Source organism: Brachyhypopomus gauderio, chromosome 21 (assembly GCF_052324685.1).
Source record: "Brachyhypopomus gauderio isolate BG-103 chromosome 21, BGAUD_0.2, whole genome shotgun sequence".
NCBI lineage: Eukaryota > Metazoa > Chordata > Actinopteri > Gymnotiformes > Hypopomidae > Brachyhypopomus > Brachyhypopomus gauderio.
The window spans coordinates 2,035,827-2,055,187 of record NC_135231.1 but is presented as its reverse complement, the minus strand read 5'-3'; the positions used below and the strand labels follow the sequence as shown (position 1 = coordinate 2,055,187).

The window sequence follows — 19,361 nt, the reverse complement described above, 5'->3', positions numbered from 1 at the left end:
GTAAACAGCTGCCGTGAAGGGATGAACCTGGTCAGCCGCGATGCTTAGGTCAGCCCTACTGTCCAAACATCCAACCACGGGTGTCGGAGGGCCCTGGGTTTGCCAAGAAAACATTCTCCACACCATTACTCCACCTCCACCAGCCTGGACCGGTGACACCTGACAGTAAGAACTCATTGATTCATGCTGCTTGTGTCAAATCCTGATCAGCATGGTGCAACAGAAATCTGGATTCATCTAACCATGCTGTGTATTTTTTATTTTTTTTGCTGCTCAATGATCCAATTTTTTTGCACGCCTTTGCCTACTGGAGTCACACCTTTCTGTTCCCCTTAGACAGCAGTGTCACTCAAACTGGTCTTCAAGCCCATCCGTGCTGAGGAATGATGATCTGTGCATTAGCTGGGGCACCAGCACTGCATTCAGCTGCAATTTGCTTGACCCCTTTTGTCAATGAGTTGTGGATCCCCTTTTAGTAGATGTTTTTCATCACTCCATTCTAGGTACACTCTCAACACGAGAAAACCCCACACAGTTGACAGTGTGGATTCACAATGAAACTCATCCACAGAAAACTGGCTCACCCAAGTTCATGCTGCAGTCTGTGATCATATGATCATATGTGTCATTTCCATACCATGTCATTTTTTAACTATCCATAACTAATGTAGAGAGTGGCAGACTGAGAGATTGAGAGAGACCAGACTCACAATCATAGTTATAATCGTACAAGGGCATTTATGTATGTACTTAAAGGCTTTCCGTGTTGTACATCTCCAAATTAGTAGTACTTGTGTGTCCAAAATTTCCATATTCATGTTTTTTTTATTCCGAAATCTCAACCAGTTCAATAATCAGCCAGTACTTTGGGCACCTGATGTGAATATGTGCAATAGCTGAGGGATCCCTGTGGATACATGTTTAAAATAAATTCCTCAGAAACCCCCAGGACACTATCTCCAAACCCACACCTGGGACATGAAGCACAGCCACCTTACCTCCACGCCTGCCTCGAAGTCGGATCCATCCAGGAGTGTGACTTTCACAGGTACAGTCTTTGGTCTTTTGGAGGATTTCTGAGGGGATCTGGACACCCTGCTAGGCTCTGATGACTCATCTGTGTCTCTGTGCTCATCTGACATCTTTGACTCGTAGTCCTAAAACGAATAAAAGAAAAGAATGTCAACAGCATAAAGAATGAGATGGTAAATTAGGATTGCATTTCATTCAGGCCTAAGAAAGCCTACCTGATTGGCTCTTTTCTCTACGTCCATGACATTCTTCACATCTGATGAGGAACCCTTGTCTGACATTCTGATTACTTACAACTCTGGAAAGAAAGACAAGAAGTGGTAAGACAGTAAGGCTGCTGTCTCGTACACCACCACCACCCAATTTCCTACTCTCCAAAAAGGATCAATATTTGCCCTTTTAGTGCAGGGTTGTCGATAACCTGACACCACCAAACATTCTGGAGATAAAACCTCTGAGATAGTACAGCTAGGTCTCTTCTCCATCAGAAAGCTGGTGGAGTAACAGTGATCAAACCATGCACAGATGGATCATGTGCTATAAGATATACATGTTGCAAATACATACTATATATAAAACAAACTGAAAATGAATTAAATTATATGTGAAAATGAAAACTATGATGGCAAGACCTTATGAATACCCAAACATGAAAACCCAGCGTCTCCTGTAATGTAATTGTGGTAATTCAATGAGGTCAAAGAACCCCCTCTCAAAAGACCTCTTGTAAAGAGACCTTCTGGGTTTAAACATTAAAGCCCTATCAATTTCAGTGACTGAACACAGATGTTGTTCTTTTTTAATAACAGTAAGGTCCACCTCACATGCAGCTAATATAACCTAATATTTGGTGTAATCTTTTTTTATGTATTTCTGTCATTTACTTGGGCCATGGAATAAAAACGTAGGTTAGATTTAGTTGTTCTGTCTAGGGCTTTATAACTCAAGCAGCTCATCCACAGAAAAGCCTACAAGCTGAAACGCATCAGTGCATTCTGGTTTTACATTTTACAATGATGCACCACCCCGTATAACAAAGGCTTCTTAATAGTATATAGGGGAGGGGGTGGATTTTTTAGATACTTGGAAGTGTGAATAAGTGAGAGCCCATGCCCAATTAACACCTCTCAATTACTTAATTTAGCCACACCCACATTCTAATTTGGCAACGTATTTGTTACCCCAGAATAACCCCAACCATTTCCTGGGAATGCATTTGCAATTTTTATGAACAGTCAACAATTATTCATCCACCCTCTTAACCATTTAGTCCATTTGATATATTTCCACACCCACACATTGCTTCTACCTCAGACCTCTCGTTCAGTTAATTCCTGGCATACGCAATCTTTGGCTCTCTCCTAACATTTACCACATTGCACAGATTAAAACTTCACTTCAAAGTCAACCAGTAATGTGCTTATGTTCAAACGAAGGCACTTGCTGTCTTATTTTAAGTGTAGTCACAGAGTGCTCTCACTGGTTTGGTGAAGAAGAAATGGTGTGGTGGCATGCTGTAGAGACCGAGCAGGTCACTGAAAGCTACACCAATGGTAGTTTAGTGAGGTGAATTCTCTGCTTCTCTCTCGCCCCCTCCTCCCCCACCCCCCTCTCTCTCTCTCTATTCTCTCTCCTTCTCTCTCTCTCTCTCTCTCTCTCTCTCTCTCTCTCTCTCTCTCTCTCTCTCTCTCTCTCTCTAATCTCTCTCTCTGTCTCCAAGTGATGCTATTGGAAGTGTAATAAATTGCATTAGCTCAAAGCCCTCTGGTGCAGTAGATGCCTCCTTCACTGAGAGTGCAAGACCACTGCCTTCTCAGTTATCAGACTAGAGGACCAGGCATAACAAGAAACAGACGCTTGAGAGTATACTTTCCATAAGAAATCATGTCTGATGATTTTGAGACTTTGTTGTCTTTTTGTGTGGTTTCCACGGAATACTACAAGTGTTATAGACCAAGCAATGAAATAACTTCTCATTGAGATTTCAGTGGGATAATATTCAGAACAATTTCCATCAGTCATAGGATCTTTTCATCAACATATGGTCTTGAATAATTTATGCAGATATTCCCTGACAATTCAAAGCATGTCTGTTTGGACAACAAAATATGTGAGCCGCTCAGGATTTGAGTGCAACCATTTTGCAAGCTGTGCTGAGCAATGTGAACCATATGACTAACAACGGTACTTGAAACCATTATTTATAAAAGATTTATAAAAGTTTGAAACAAATTACAAATGTCATTCCACTACTACTGATCTGACGTACACATGCAGTATATGGCCGAACGTGTACACCAGTCCTTGCGAAATGTTCAGCACTTCATTCTCCCAAAAGAGAGACTGTGACTGCCTTCATTTCCAAAGCATATTAGAGGCTTTTTGTCTGAAAACTTGTTCATGTTTAATGGAATTGCAGTCACAGTTTGACACTATTCAGTACATGCTAATCATCTTCATTTCCATACCATTTACTGACATCATGTGGAGTGGACGCCACCACAAGCTCCAGGAAGAAGGAAATTTTATATGAATAAGTATAAACATTCCGGTCCAAACAAACAAACTTACTCATGCTAAATCTCAGTAACTACTCAGTAAGTCGCATTCAGTAACTACTGACCAAGCTCTAACCCACGCGTCAGGCAGAAGACATTCAGTAACTACTGACCAAGCTCTAACCCACGCGTCAGGCAGAAGACATTCAGTAACTACTGACCAAGCCCTAACCCACGCGTCAGGTAGAAGACATTCAGTAACTACTGACCAAGCCCTAACCTACACGTCAGGTAGAAGACATTCAGTAGCTACTGACCAAGCTCTAACTTACGCGTCAGGTAGAAGACATTCAGTAACTACTGACCAAGCCCTAACCTACATGTCAGGTAGAAGACATTCAGTAACTACTGACCAAGCTCTAACCTACGCGTCAGGTAGAAGACATTCAGTAACTACTGACCAAGCTCTAACCCACGCGTCAGGCAGAAGACATTCAGTAACTACTGACCAAGCTCTAACCCATGCGTCAGGTAGAAGACATTCAGTAACTACTGACCAAGCCCTACCCACGCGTCAGGTAGAAGACATTCAGTAACTACTGACCAAGCCCTAACCCACGCGTCAGGCAGAAGACATTCAGTAACTACTGACCAAGCCCTAACCCACGCATCAGGTAAAAGACATTCAGTAACTACTGACCAAGCCCTAACCCACGCGTCAGGTAGAAGACATTCAGTAACTACTGACCAAGCCCTAACCCACATGTCAGGTAGAAGACATTCAGTAACTACTGACCAAGCCCTAACCCACGCGTCAGTTAGAAGACATTCAGTAACTACTGACCAAGCCTTAACCCACGCGTAAGGTAGAAGACATTCAGTAACTACTGACCAATCCCTAACCTACTTGTCAGGTAGAAGACATTCAGTAACTACTGACCAAGCCCTAACCCACGCGTCAGGTAGAATACATTCAGTAGCTACTGACCAAGCCCTAACCCACACGTCAGGTAGAAGACATTCAGTAACTACTGACCAAGCTCTAACCCACGCGTCAGGTAGAAGACATTTAGTAACTACTGACCAAGCCCTAACCCACACGTCAGGTAGAAGACATTCAGTAACTACTGACCAAGCCCTAACCCACGCGTCAGGTAGAAGACATTCAGTAACTACTGACCAAGCCCTAACCCACGCGTCAGGTAGAAGACAAATGCCTCCTGCACTTCATTAAATTTGCCACCGATCTATACTGATTAACTCTAGTTGCTGACTTGTTCCGTTTTACAGCCAGGACTGGTTTGAGAGCTCTACAATGGAGACCAAAAACCTTTTTTTCTATAGAAATTACAAAATAAAATCTATATAATTTTACGGTCTCGGCTGTACAGAGCTGTATACCAGCTACGTTCCACATCAGGCCTGCTGTGCCATAAATGTCCCAGACAGCGCTGAGCTGAAAAATGGCCCAGCCGTTTGTGATCGCAACACGACAGGCTGAGAGTCTCGCTCGCACGCTCGAGGGCCCTGAACACGAGCAGTGAATTCACAGCATCTCTTCATGGCTTCTCATAAGGTCTATTTTTTCATGCTTTGTTTAATTGGGCTTTTGTCTGATCTGCAGGCAAGCACATAAAGACATCACAGAAGAACAACAAGGTTGCACAGCCTACACGTCCTGTCACAAGAACATGTGCAAGTGAATGTAAAACAATGACAATGCATATTTAAATATGCTTGCCATGGAAAATGTAATAATAACTAAATTATATAAGGTCTTTCAGAGGCTAATGTTGTATTATATATTAAATACAACAATTTCAAACTGGTAGCAGTGGGCAAAAATGCTATTTTTGATACCATATATTTTAATTTATGTTCTCCCACACCAAGTACTGATTTAAATTCTTTGATGTTATCATCATGTTTTGAAATGATCCCTTTCCTGGAAATCTTTTATGCAGATTACAGTTTGCAGACATCATGGCGAAAGTAAACACTCGACAACCTGACATGATCTCAGCTCTGGAATAACTTTTCCTCAGCATCTGCAAATAATTCTGCTCAGAAAAAAAAATACTGGTGTTTGTATTGTACCATTGCCAATAATCAGTACTATATACTACTATGTCTATACTTTTAATAGGTTATGTGTACCCTGTATAAGACAGAGAACCGTATAACTGATTTTGACATAAAGTCACCAGAGGGTTCTTACCTTACCAAACAACTGCTTGAATCTGTAAAGCATTTACAAATTCAGCCTCAGCTGAACAGGGATGTCAGCTGTATTATATGATACATATCTTATAGAAAGACTGGTTATCTGGATCAAATAAAAAAAAACCTCTGTAAAGAGGAAACAAGAAAGACTGGCTGTTGGTATCCAATCAAAAAACCTCTGGAAAGAGGAAAGAAGAAAGACTGGCTGTCGGTATCCAATCAAAAAATGCTCTGGAAAGAGGAGCGAAGGGTGAAAGAAAAGCAGCAGGTGTATGTGTGAGCACACCTGAAGAAAATAACGCTTTTTGGAAACATTAATTAGCTCAGAGTAAAATGGGATTTTAATTCCAGTGAATAATTCTGTCTCTCATGTAAACAGATGATGCATAATGGGGTATTATGAACCATGGAGTCGGAAATCTGTGATTAGCATTTGACAACCTGCCGCTTGTCTCGGGCATTAAACGTCTAAAACTTCGTGTTGCACACACACACACACACACGCACACACACACACACACTGCACTGAAACAACAAGAAACATATCTCTGCATAAACCAGGGAAATTAAAAAGGCCATACCCGCACACTTGAGATGATGGCGGGGCTGGGATCCACATGACTTCAAAGCGCCCCCTCTCAGTTGCAATCGGCGGAGGAATTACAGAAAACGCAGCGTCCTCTGGGAGCTCGACAAAGCCGCGGTGCATGTGGGCAACCCACCCCTGTTCCCACCATTCATCCCTCCCATTTTAAGCACTTCAGGCTTCTACAAAAGCCAAAGCAGAGTGACTGTAATGGGTTTTGCTTTAAAAAGGCCCACTTGCAAATGTCTGAACAACAACACGGGGCACAACACGGGGGCACTGCATGTAAATGTTTTAGTTCTTCAAATTGGAATATGGTAATTGGCATATGTATTGTTTGTGCTTCATCAGTGGTGTGAATGGGCACATGTACTGCAGGCCGCCTCCCCAATGTCAATGTCTTTAGTTATGAAAATGTCATTTAAATGTCATTTAGATTATTATATATTTTTTGACCCCAAAGAGAACACAATGATTTTCAATCCCATAATTGCCAGAGAAGAAAACTATAATAATAATAATAATAATAATAATAATAATCATAATTCAGAGACTGATCCTCTACTACCCACTTAAAATACAGACATTATAAAAATGCATTTGGAAAACATGAATAAAATCATTAATAAAATGTGTGGTGAAAATAGGGTCACGTGTTAAGTACTGAACATCGTGCTAAAACGCTCAGTAATATCCTAATGCACACGAGTATCAGTTCTCTAATGTCATCTTTATTGGTGCTCAATCACTAGTGCTGAATAATTGGTCTGGTCCAGACCTAATCATCTGTCTGTGAGATATAATAGATCATCAGATACAAGGCTCTTATCTCCTCTAAAACACTCCTCTTTTTTGCCCTGAATGGTCCTCTTCTGCTTCCGTAAAAAAGGCTTTATCGTAGTTTTGCGATGACGCAGAAAGCACTTAACTCGGATTTGACTGTTTTTGTTTGTAAGTTGTTGGGAAGCTCTTATGCATTTTCGTTTTATGACTGAAGTGGCCCAGGCCAATAACAATAGTTTAAAATGCCATTTAACACAAACTCTTCTCTCTGCTGCACACTGAGCAAATAAGACTTTTTTTCTTTCCTTGTGACAAATTCTATTTGAAGAGATTCTAGACTTCTGCAGCACACACACTGCAGGTTTTTGATATATAATCCCGAATGTTGTAAACAGCCACCTAAGTAACCAATTTATCAATGTGTACATTTTCAATATTAGTTATTATCTCAATATCAGTAAAGCCCATTAACAATATCTAGTAATTCTAGATATTGAAGTAATTCTACATGCTAAGCCATAATGGTGCAATGAGCACAGCATCTAAAACTCTGGTCACATGGCCCCACTGCACTTTGGGTGGTCTGAGGAATTTATATTAGCACACGAGGCTACACGTTAACGCATCTGCATTCAAGCTGATGGTCCATTTGGGCCCAAGGACTCATCATGATCAAAATTGCGTATGACATATGAGATAGCAGGTCATTAAATGTCAATAGAAAGATCAAGCCACTTTTATGGGATGGAAGAGCCATGCCGAGAGATAGGATGGCTGATCTCAGATCAGATTGCCCCTAGGGGTGCGGCACACGCCACCGTGCCTTTGTCTATTATCTTCTCGTCAGAAGTCAACTTGATCATGGATAATCTCGCAAAGAGGCATCTGGCTCTGAATGTTGATGGTGAGCAAGATGACAAAGAAGTCGTCCATGCGTGCATGTGCCTTGGGAGGGATTATGTATTATACATTTGACTGTCATCAGTTGTACACAAAACCTAACCATTACCGTCTCTTTGTTGGTCGGGGGATGATCAAATGCAGGCACTCTAGAACAGACATGGGAGGGGTCTGTGCCAAACCTTCCTGCTTTGCAACACTAAGCACTGAGGGCACAGTCAGATTCTGGCACTTGCCCAGGCCATATGGACATATTGCGAAGGACTTCATGTAACCAGTGACAGTTAAAAGAGAGAAGCATATTTTCCCATGTCAGTCTTGAGCCTGAACGGTAACCTTTATTGGTCAAAACGGATAGCTTGTTCAGAAAAGTTAAGGTGATATAGCATGGTGTTGCACCCAGGTGGAAGGTGAAAGCAAGATGGACAGCATTATAAGGGAAATAAGAAGTGATGGTGGTATCCTTACGCTCAAGGGCAACCAGAAATGCCATGTACGCCTCTGGCTTTCCCGACCACCAAATTAGCACTGGGCTCAGAGGAAATGAAAGTAGCGGATGAATGCTGTACCCATGAACCAGTGGTTAATGAGATGATTTTAGCATTATTGGCTCAGGGGTTGGAGTGACAGGGAAGTAGACCAATCAAAATTGAAAATCTTTCATGAAAGCAGCATTATTAATACGCTGTTGGGAGCAGCTCTCTTTGTAGAGCCCTTCAGGAGTATATGAGGTGAACAAGTCTACTCCCTGAGTAGACTTCAAAGACACTGCTGTGTGTATCAAGCACATCACATTCTTGTTGAACTGCAGTGTTCTCTGTCTAAGCTCATGATATTCACTAAACGTAGATTTCAACATGTATCTCTTGCTGCCTTGTCACATATTTCTCTGTTAGCAGTTAGTATCATGTAAATGGCACTTTCAAAATCATTGCATCACTATACATACAAAGATGCGGGGACAAAACTTCCACGTACGGCTTATTTTGTGCCGGCACATGAACGGTGCAGACGGCGATGCCAGACTGCTTAGATAAATGCCCCAAAAGCCGGCGAAATGATGGGGAATAATTTCCCGCAAAATGACGGCCCTGCCATGCCATTTGTCATCGGCTACCTTCACGCTCTCTCTACAGCACTGCCGTGGGGGGGCGGGAGGGGTGGGTAGGGGGGTTTTGTGGGGGGGAGGGACTTGCAACCAGTCCTTTGTGCAGCTCCGGGCACAATCGTTCATCTGTGTTGCAGTCTGTTAAAGGTATCCATCATTCATGGGACGACACCACAGTGGCAGAGAGGGGACGCCACAGGACAGCACCTGTAATGACTCGACTCCAACGTCGCAGCAGTCCACGAGAAAAGCTTTCAGGGAATAAAAAATGACCGCAGAGAGGGGCGAGAGGACGCGGCGCATGAGAGGCGGCGTGTGTGAAAGCCCCCGCGGAGGCCCAAAAACTTCACCGTGCCCTCCCAGGCTCGCTGGACAAGGAGACCCCGATTACATCAACACCGTCTGCCCCTTCTGTGCTAATTCCCTTCTTTAGTTAGAAGAACGCTTTGTGCTCTTCTGGTCATTTTTGCAAGCCTAGCATAAATGACACTGTTTGGTTGAAATACAGTCACTCGAGCAAATAAAAAAAAGTAAAAAGGACCCCACCCCTCTAAAGAGCCTAAAATACTGTAGTTGTCATAGTGCACAATAATGGTTCAACCCATTTTCATTTGCAGGCCTTGGCACATTAATCTTCAAACCTTTGTTGAACAGAAGGAGGCGATGATGTCGCCTCACTCCATATAATCAGCCCTTGAGACTAGAGGTTGGGAAGAAGAGGGAGGTGTCTCTTGGCCCGGGGCGAACATTCTCTCAGCTAATTAGTATGCACATCCATGCCCATGCTCCCTCAAACTAATTGGAGTGTTTATATTAACGCCGTTTACGTCATATCCGTCAATCTCCCTTGACTGGAGTTTGGCTGCTGCCATGGAGCTATGGGTGGAGTCACGTGCGGAAAACGTCCTTCCGACGCCGCCACGACTTTTCCACCGTTGGCTGACGACTCAACCCCTACTGTAATCAATTCCAGGGATGTTGCCCAAGCCTCCGAGAAGCATTGCGCGAGGCAGCAGGAAGCAAAAAAATCAAAGGGTTGCCAAACTACACGAGGTTCCCAGTGAGCAACCAAAGTATCGAATGGCTGGGGCACCGCATGGTTCGGTGGGATGCAAATGCCGTCCTAGGGTGCGGATGCAGCACAGGCAGGGTACCACGAGATCTCCGTCATGCTAATCCACCATGCATCGGTGCAGAATGCGAGCAGGCTGCACTCTGTTTCACAAAGATATCACGGTTAACTAGAAAACGCGATTAGGCATAGTGCATCCGTACGGCCTGCAAGATTACGATTTTTTTACAGTTCTTACGTATTTTGTTTCTCCCTCCAGGTTAAATGGTAGTCCATTCCAAACCCAGTCTCGCACCTGCCTTGTAATATTACCTCCCCAGTGAGCTGCATACGCAGTCTACTGCAGTCTTTTCGAACTGCCTCAAGGTGTGAACAGGAGAACTTGCCGACAATGATCTTGAACCGTGTTTAGTGACCGCCAAGTGTGAACACATCTGGTTATTCCCTCAGCCAAGGCCGACATAAAGACATGAGTTCAAATTCCCCCATGCCGGCTCATCTCTCTGTTGCTATTTCACTGGTTCACTCCAAATTTTCAGAATCAACATGTATCCTGTGAAATCAATTATGCTATACAGCAGCGGGTGAAATCATCTTTTGTTTTGATTTTCACTTACTTCGACACATCAGATTTTTACAATCCTGTCTGATTCAGTCATATGTAGACCTCCGTGTTTCATCAATCAACAGCACATCAACTGAAGAAACAAAGAAAGAAGAAAGCAGCAAATCCAGTTTGTTTAAACGTAGCACAGAAGTCGACATTCAGGAATATGGGGGCACTTTAAGACCATGCTGCCACGCACGCCTGACTGCCAGCACTTCAAGGACACTTGGATAACTGTACAAAATACTCCTTGAAAATAGTCCTTGAATATAAAATAAGCATGCCTTAACCTCAATTGCAAAGATTAATCTCTAATACCCGGATCTGCCCTACAAGCATACAAACACAAATAATTAGCCCATAAACATCTTTTATAATTAACCCATTCTGCTACTAGTTAAGTGTTTCATAGTGTAATCAAGGCCAATCTGCTGCATGGGATCCTGACGGTGACGGTATCAAATTATTTAGAGCATAAAATAGATGTGTTTACGTCCACTGTTGTTTTCACAGATGTCAAGGCCACAAAGCCATCTTGAAACTTCAGGCCTCACACCATGACAGGTTTCAATATGACACGTTTAAAGAGGGAAATGACAGCAAAAATTCACATACCCTGTCAGCTGACAGAATAACGTTAAACAAAGCAGGATGCTCTTTGTAAAACACAGTTGCCATAGTGACACACACATGAACTGCCAATCTAACTTCAAAAAAAATATTCAACCAGAGGACCATTTCATATGAGTATAATACTGTGAAATCATTTTATCCTTCACATTTGTTTAAAGCAAACCTTCAGTTATGGTATATTGTTGTGTTTTATTATTATTATTATTATTATTATTATTAAACAATATTACAGAGCATTTAAGAACATTTAAAAGATTCTTTTTTATTATTACATTTGGCACTTTGTATGATGAAACTAGGTCACTCAAAGGGTTCACAAACTTTTGTGTCAAAAACTGTATTTTACAAGTCAGTCCCTTATTTTTTTATTTTTTTACTACAATACTCAGATGGATCCAGTAGTGCTACCACTGTTGTGTGTAGTCTGGAAAGTGTGAGAATCACAGTCGTATTTTTTCTTATCAGCCTTTATACGTGGCAGCTGTACAAGTGCAAATATTCCCAGACGTTCCCCCTTCACTCAAACTACCTTTTTCATTTCATGCCAAGCTTGAGTCATTTTGGTGTGCATATTAAGATCTAACAGCACGTTCTGCACCCATATAGACGATTTACAAAGCTGATTACTTAAAAGTCCTAGCAAACAGATATGCAGTAAAACCTGCTAGGGTTTTCTGTACACATTTGACTGCCTAGGAATACCTTAACCTACTGCAAAATTAAAGTCTAAAAAAATCAGCTAGCCTGTTATTTTTAGCCTGTTATATTCTGCTAAATGCAATTTGCAGAATACTAAATAAATATTTCCTGCATAATTAGAGCCTTGTCTTGTTAATGCTCTTCCAATAACAAAGGACCTCTAAGACCACAATAAACCTGTAGGAGGTGCATCCCCAGGCAGGAGGGAATGCAGGACACCTTATGAGAGGCTCACTGAGTTAGGCATGTTAGATTAACTAACCTGAGGGCTTTTAAACAGGCTTTAAATAGCCTAGGGTGCACAATCCTTGATTGTCTGAACAGCCTATGTCCTGAAGAACATGCAATACCCATTTTGTGTTTTCACCGCACTAAAACAATCGTCTCAGCTTGTGCCTGGATTGATAACTGCCTGCTGGGTTGAGATATGGGTGTTAGAGCAGGAAGAATGCAAAACAGTGCTATGTATATGGGTCTCCAATATGAAGGTCAGGAAGCATTGGACTAAAATATATTCCTTCCCAACCCCAGGCAACTAGGACCATGCTGCTTGACACTGCTGGCTTGTTATTGGATTAGTAAAGAAGAAAAATACTTTAATAGACAAAATTAGGAACTATACCGTAAGAGCAACTCGATTACTTGACAAACACCTTGTGTGAGCTGGTTTTTTTTCTGAGAGGAACTCATTCTAGCATAAAATAGCATATTAGGACCGTGTCATGAAAAGGGAATGAATTTAAATAACAAGGGAATTTTCTGTTATAGGAACAAGAGATGTAGTAGAAAGCTCATATAGCACTCAAAAGTGAAAACTACATCGTTTGTGCATGTTACGCACAAACAAGCACAAATGCCACTTTTCCACCAACTGTGTTGGTGCTGGTGTTGGATATGGTTCCCGTCCCTGTGAACTAGCGAACGTTTTAATAGTGGACCCATGTTTCCACTGACTTGAGGCCCCCCGTGATTCCGTACGTGAATGTGCACATTCCATCAATCGACTTTATCTAAACTACATGGCCATATGGTAAGTAATGTGTTTGTTTATACTGCAGATGATTCACTACAGACTTTTTTTGAATTCTCATGCTTTTCATGTTAAAGGGTGGTAAGGCTGGTAAACAAGGGGATATGACCCCACCCTTGTGACGCATGTTCGGTGGTTCTAGATCACTGACATTTTGGGGTCAGAATGGCACCAGTTTTTCTGGCTGAGATCCTGTGATTTTGTGGTGGAAAAGCAGAACCCCTCCACACAATGCCACACCTTGGCAGTGGAAAAGGTCTAAAAGATTACCTGTCCTCTTCTGCCTAGAACAACAGCAGACAGCTGAGACAAACAAACACATTGATTGAGTCTTCTTCTTGAAACAGTATTAATGGGATTCAGCAAATTCATTAACGTCAAGACTTCTATCCCTCCTAGAGTCTCAAAAATTATAATTATCACATTCATTATATCTTAGCTATTGCAAACCTACAGTATATAGCTGGTCACTCAGATTGCTTAGATGCTGTAATGGGTTTATGATTATGCTTTAAGAAGTCTTCATAAAGCCTATGAATAATTATTATGAATAACTGAAGTTATTAAACTGAATCCATATATTCTGGTTTAGTATATTCACTGGAAGCTTATTCCGCCTTTCAGCATCTAAATGAGTACATCTAAAAACACAACTTTTATTGTTTTTGGAGGTCAAGGTTTGTAAAGCAACTGCTGTGATTACTTAATAGCTATTATCTATTTATTTGTGTTATTATAATAATTAAAAGCCAACAATTACTCAGTTAATTGTCTATTACAGAAATGCAGAACTTGGCACCACTAGACCATTATCACTAGTTTCTACAGCTTGCTGAACCACTTGCTAATGGAGGCATTACTACTGCAATTCAGAGTTAAGTGGCCATTTGGTTAAGAGAAAGAAGATTCCAGACATATATCACATCTGTGTTATACTCAGAAGAGTCTTCACGTCCACTACTGGGTAAAAGGTCTTACACATGAAGAGCACAGGAACCACCAGGCCACTCTGAGCAATTTTCCCAGGGGAGCATAAGGGATGTGTTCGAAATAGCCTACAACATACTGGATACTGCATATTGCACTCAGTATATACTGGATACTGCATACTGGTCCTCGTAGTAGTATGCAGTACAGTTTCCAGTATGCAACAAAAGCAAAGCATACTACGGGGTCATGTGAACGTAGCGTTGCATGATGGGATGCAGTACACCACGAAGATAGCTCTGTTCACGTACTGGAATATTTTGTGGAAGTAGTATGTCATTTGGGGCCCAAGCAGTACGCCAGTAGTATGTAGTATGTAGTAGGCTATTTCGAACACAGCCTAGATCTTATGTAGCAGGAAGTAAACCAGCCTCTGCTCAAGATTCTCTGTGCTTCTCTGTGCTCAGACAAGGCTCTCTTCGCTTTCCATGACAAGATGCCCCTCAAAGCCTCTGAACGTAAGGAGTATGCGGATGGTTGCTGCAAGAGAAAATTACACTGATTCAGTGCAATCAAGCCAAGTCGCGCTTTCACCCCCGAGCCCACGGAGCTGGATGGCCACCTGAATAATGCAGAGGCTTGGCTCTCGCCATGGCAGGAACTCATATTTAGGCTCTCCACCACCCTGCATCATCCCTGAGCAAATAAAATGCGAAACCAAGGGAAATTACCGCGGAAGGGATCCATCAGCAGATGCTGTCAAAGCCCTCGCAGGAGATTTCCCCTCTGTCTATAGGGCAGAAAACACATCAAACACCTAGCCAGGCCTGACCCATATCTAATTCACCCATCTAAGTCATCCTCCCTTGGGTTTCTGCACGCAGCACACGGACCACTGTAAAACATCGATGAAGAGTGATGTTCAGTCAGCTAGAGAAGGAGGTGGAGTGTTTTTCAGATTCTCTCAGGTTGTTTGGAGGCTTGAAGGCATTAGGGTCCCATAGATGCAAGCCAGCAGCTCAGATTCCCCTATTGTACTCAGCAAAAAGGAACGAACCAATACGGAAGAGTGGAAAATTTATGGAAAGCAAAGGAAGGACAGAAGAACAGCAAGGGGAAAAGAGGAGTGTTAAAGTAAAGATGAAAAGAAGACTTAAAAACACATGATTGTTCAGACTGACACATCTGCAAGAAAGTTTGTCAACACCTTTAGAACGAACCTTATCCTAAAAAAGGATCCTAAAATGAGTTCTTCTTATAAAATAACTGTGTTTACTAAACAATCTGCAAAGATATTTTACAGTGGCACAGCTTTTGGGAAGACATGGTTTAAAATCAAGATCATTGAAAATTAGCTCTTTGAAAGATCATACCAGACTGTATGAGCCATTAGCAAATTTCTACTGTATACTGTCCCATAGGACTGAGTGGTTGTGAACATGATCACATTCCGTTAGCTAACCGTTAAGTAACTGTGGTCAAAGCTACACAATCAATTAGGTGAGATGGCTTAATGATGCAGGGATTCACTGATTGGGTCTACATAAATGGAGGTAAGGTTCTTCCTGTTGCCTTCTTATGGACCAAACAGCATTCCATACCTTCTCTACATCATTCCATACCTTCTGTGTGACCATGCCATACCTTCTCTACACCATTCCATACCTTCTGTGTGACCATTCTATACCTTCTCTACACCATTCCATACCTTCTCTACACCATTCCATACCTTCTCTACACCATTCCATACCTTCTGTATTACCATTCCACACTGTCACATTCAGCATTTGAATATATCCTGTGCTCTTTTGCACACATAAAAAGAAACATTAAAAACAGTCCAAACAACTCCAAATTATCCATCTTCTCAGATACATGCACCAATCAAAGTCTTTTAGTGATAATTACGATGAAAACCATTTGCCACCATTAATACTTCCTCGTTCTGAATTCCAGCACAACACTTGCAAAAAATGTAGCCGTCTCAGGGGTCTGGAACAGTGCAGAACAGTTCGACAAAGTCTTAGTAACTGTTTGGTCCTACAGTGGAAAACAGGCTATTCATGCACAAATGTAGGTCATTCATAGCCTTTCCTGCAAATACACTTGCTGTTTAGCAAGTCAGTGCACAGAGTATAGGGGACTTGTGTGAGAATCCTCAAATGCTCTCGACCTCAACTGTGATGCTTCCCAGGCAGATGAGCTCGATATGGATAAGTGCTCACACTGGGGAGGAAACGTGTTGCAGACTAAGATGTAAGACATGGGAGATGTAAATTCTTTAGAGATACAGATCGCATATGATACATGAATTGCATATGCTGGGAAATATGGGCCTCATAGTGAGAATACTGGAGGCGTGAGTGGGATGGCTCTGCATTGCAATAATTCTTCATTTTGTATGCTTGTGTGCTTGCTTGTCAAGCTATAGAACATATTTAGACCGAAACGAGATTCATCTCTTCTCCCTCATGTAATAGTATTATATGCAACTGCTTTCTCTGTTTAACCAAGAATGGAAAAATACATAACCTCCTAGGGTAAACTATTGATTTGGGCCACAGTTAGGTTCCATCACCATATATTATGTGGACAAACAAATGTATTATTAGAGCTGAAGTATGTGAGAGGAAAACAGCTGCTCATGTGACTAGGGTTCAAAGGCTTACGCGTGGTGTTATAGAGCAGGCGGCAAACGAGCCAACATTTATTGTGAAATCCCACAAAAGATGAATCAAAATGTGTTATTTTGTGTTTGAGCTGGAGCCCACAAACAAAGTGTTGAGAACGAAAGACTGAATGAATGAATGAATGAATGAATGAATGAATGAATGAATGAGCAGCTTCAGAAATCTAAAGCTGGGGCATCTTGAGCCCTCTGCTATTGTCTTGGCTGGTTCATTTATTTAAAAAGTCTATTTAATGGACATTATTATAACGCTTCCCTACTTCTCGTGTACACCTCTCGTGATATCTAGTAGCACCTTGGCAAATTGTGCTCTAAGGTGTCAGCATGGCTGTGCGTTAGTTGATTGCCCCTCACTGCCACGCGCTCACCTTCGTCCTCTTCCCTCACTTCTCCACGTCTCGTCACTAATTGGCGTCGCTCTGAGCTGGGCGCGTGCATGACTGCCCTCGGTGCCACACCCTCTCTTTCATTAAACAGCAAAGCCGACACGCACAACCATATCAAATAGAAAACAATAAGCCATATCCATTTAGGAAGTCATTTTTTTTATCATTTAACGTTATTCTACCTCCTACATATAGAACTCACTTTTGAACGCGTTTTAAAGTAAGCGACCGATCACTGTGACATTTAGGCTTTCAAATCCCACAGAAATGGAAGCTAGCGTAACATGTAAGCCAAAGACTGCATCTTCGATTATGTTGTACTATTAGGGGGGATTTAGGCTACCTAGGCTTGCTCTTACAGCTTAGTTTACTCACTAAACATTTACTAGTTGGTTAAACATGCGCACCGCTGTGGTAGTCACTATTGTGTGGTGAGGCGCTCCACGAAATACGTTAGTCCTACCTCCGTGTACCGGTCATTTAGTCCGACTTAAGGAATCACAAACGAACAAACACCGTGCACGTGTTTTATTTTTAACATTAAATTATTCTATACTGTGCCAAATAGAGACATCACTAATCGTTAACCACAGCAATATCCCTCTGGTTTGCACATCGGCCTGGTGCACAAAATGTCAAAATAAGGCAATAGCATTTAAATGTTAACATACGCTGACTCGGAAATGTAAATTTAAATTTAAAGGACATGGACTAAACGCTGTTTTGTGTGCTGACATTGGGCTACCCGTGCAGGCTACACTGTAGAAACCAATGCTGAACAGTGGTCACACATACAGGATGTCGGCAGCGCAATATACACAATAGAACACCAGCCTACCTATCTTTCCAGGTTTGACAGTCGGATTCCCGTCCAAATGTCGACCATTTAGGTCTTTGAGCAACAACGTGCTTAAGCGGACACCACCCCGCCGTCAAGACAAATTGTCCTAGAGAGAGAATAGATGAGCGAGGAGAGCGGACGAAATGGGAAGAATAGCAGGCGAAACGGTGGCGGCGCAGAAGGGGCGGACGCGCGCGCGAACAGAGGGAACTCCTAGCAGAGAGGGAGAGCTAGGCTCCAGCTGCAGTTACACCACTACACACACACACACACACACACACACACACACACAAAACAACTCGGCATACGTTAAATTGACCATTACTATTTTCTGAATTATGCTAAATAAAATGTGGTTGTGTAAGCAGATAAAAAAAAGAACAATTTCAGAACAGCGCACACACAGCACACACATACAGTATATAGCTGCCTAGTACTAATGCGTTTCCCCTCACAATTCTCGGAGACTCGGAGTTATCTGTTTAAAGGGACTCCTATAATTTGATTGTGCCGGCTAAGTTTAGCAAGACACGTCATGTTGACCTAGTCAACATAATCAAAATCGAATAAGTTATATTCACGCGATTGTGAAGCGCTTTACTATATACTGTATATGATGCGCAATTTATGTACGAATTCAATTATGTACTACTTAATTGCAAAGTAAGTGCGTGCGTTCCTCTGATGACTCAAAGGCCGAATCACAGAGTACACAGTGATGCCTGACTGGGGCCTGCAGTTATGCCACTGGTAAAACAGTGGCTGTACCAGTACATTACATTTGGAATGGCCTGGTTACTTTCTTTTAAAAAGTAAACTTGGACAATTTGTAATTTCCTGCCCAGAAGAGACTGTGATTAACAATCTTATCAAGTTTTCTATTCAGTTAAGGAGCACTTGTAAGTGTAACAGGGGTTTGTGGGTAAGAACATGTGTCTCATTTTCTTTACTTTTCTTGTTGTTTGTACTACTATGCAAATGATTTAATATTTTAATGTTTGTTGCTGTATCTATATATAGAAACTATGAAACCATGAAAGCTCCTAAAAAATATGAAAACACATAAATATGGTACTGCTGAAACTCGATTTGTCATCATGACCCATTATAAAACTGAATTATAAGCAGTGTGATGGTCGTATTTGGGTATTGAAAATCTGTGGTTGTTGGTCTGTTTCTTTTAGGAAGCCAAGAATTTGCTTAAACAAACTCCAGTCACAGTCAAAACTACAATAAATTAACTAAATAATTAACTAAACTTAATTACGACTGCGTAACTGTGTTACCACATAATAATAAGAATAATGATCTTATCATTATCATTATGATCTTACACACACACACACA

At 41.8% G+C, this 19,361-nt stretch overlaps 1 protein-coding gene across 12 annotated transcripts in view; it reads right to left on the bottom strand.

Moving 5' to 3' along the window:
• Positions 1–18,236, bottom strand: part of LOC143485147 (band 4.1-like protein 1) — a 40,200-nt gene extending 21,964 nt beyond the window's left edge. For 8 of the 12 annotated variants that reach the window (XM_076984409.1, XM_076984414.1, XM_076984410.1 and 5 more), the window contains exons 1-3: positions 18,012–18,233; positions 1,248–1,330; positions 999–1,157 (exon numbers count right to left, since the gene is read on the bottom strand). In XM_076984409.1, the coding sequence (XP_076840524.1) occupies positions 999–1,157; positions 1,248–1,313 (225 nt within the window). In that variant the 5' untranslated portion in view covers positions 1,314–1,330; positions 18,012–18,233. Of the gene's footprint in view, positions 1–998; positions 1,158–1,247; positions 1,331–18,011 lie in introns of all 12 variants that reach the window. The other 4 variants (XM_076984419.1, XM_076984420.1, XM_076984418.1 and 1 more) reach the window with 3 other exon arrangements.
• Between the last annotated feature and the right edge of the window lie 1,125 nt (positions 18,237–19,361).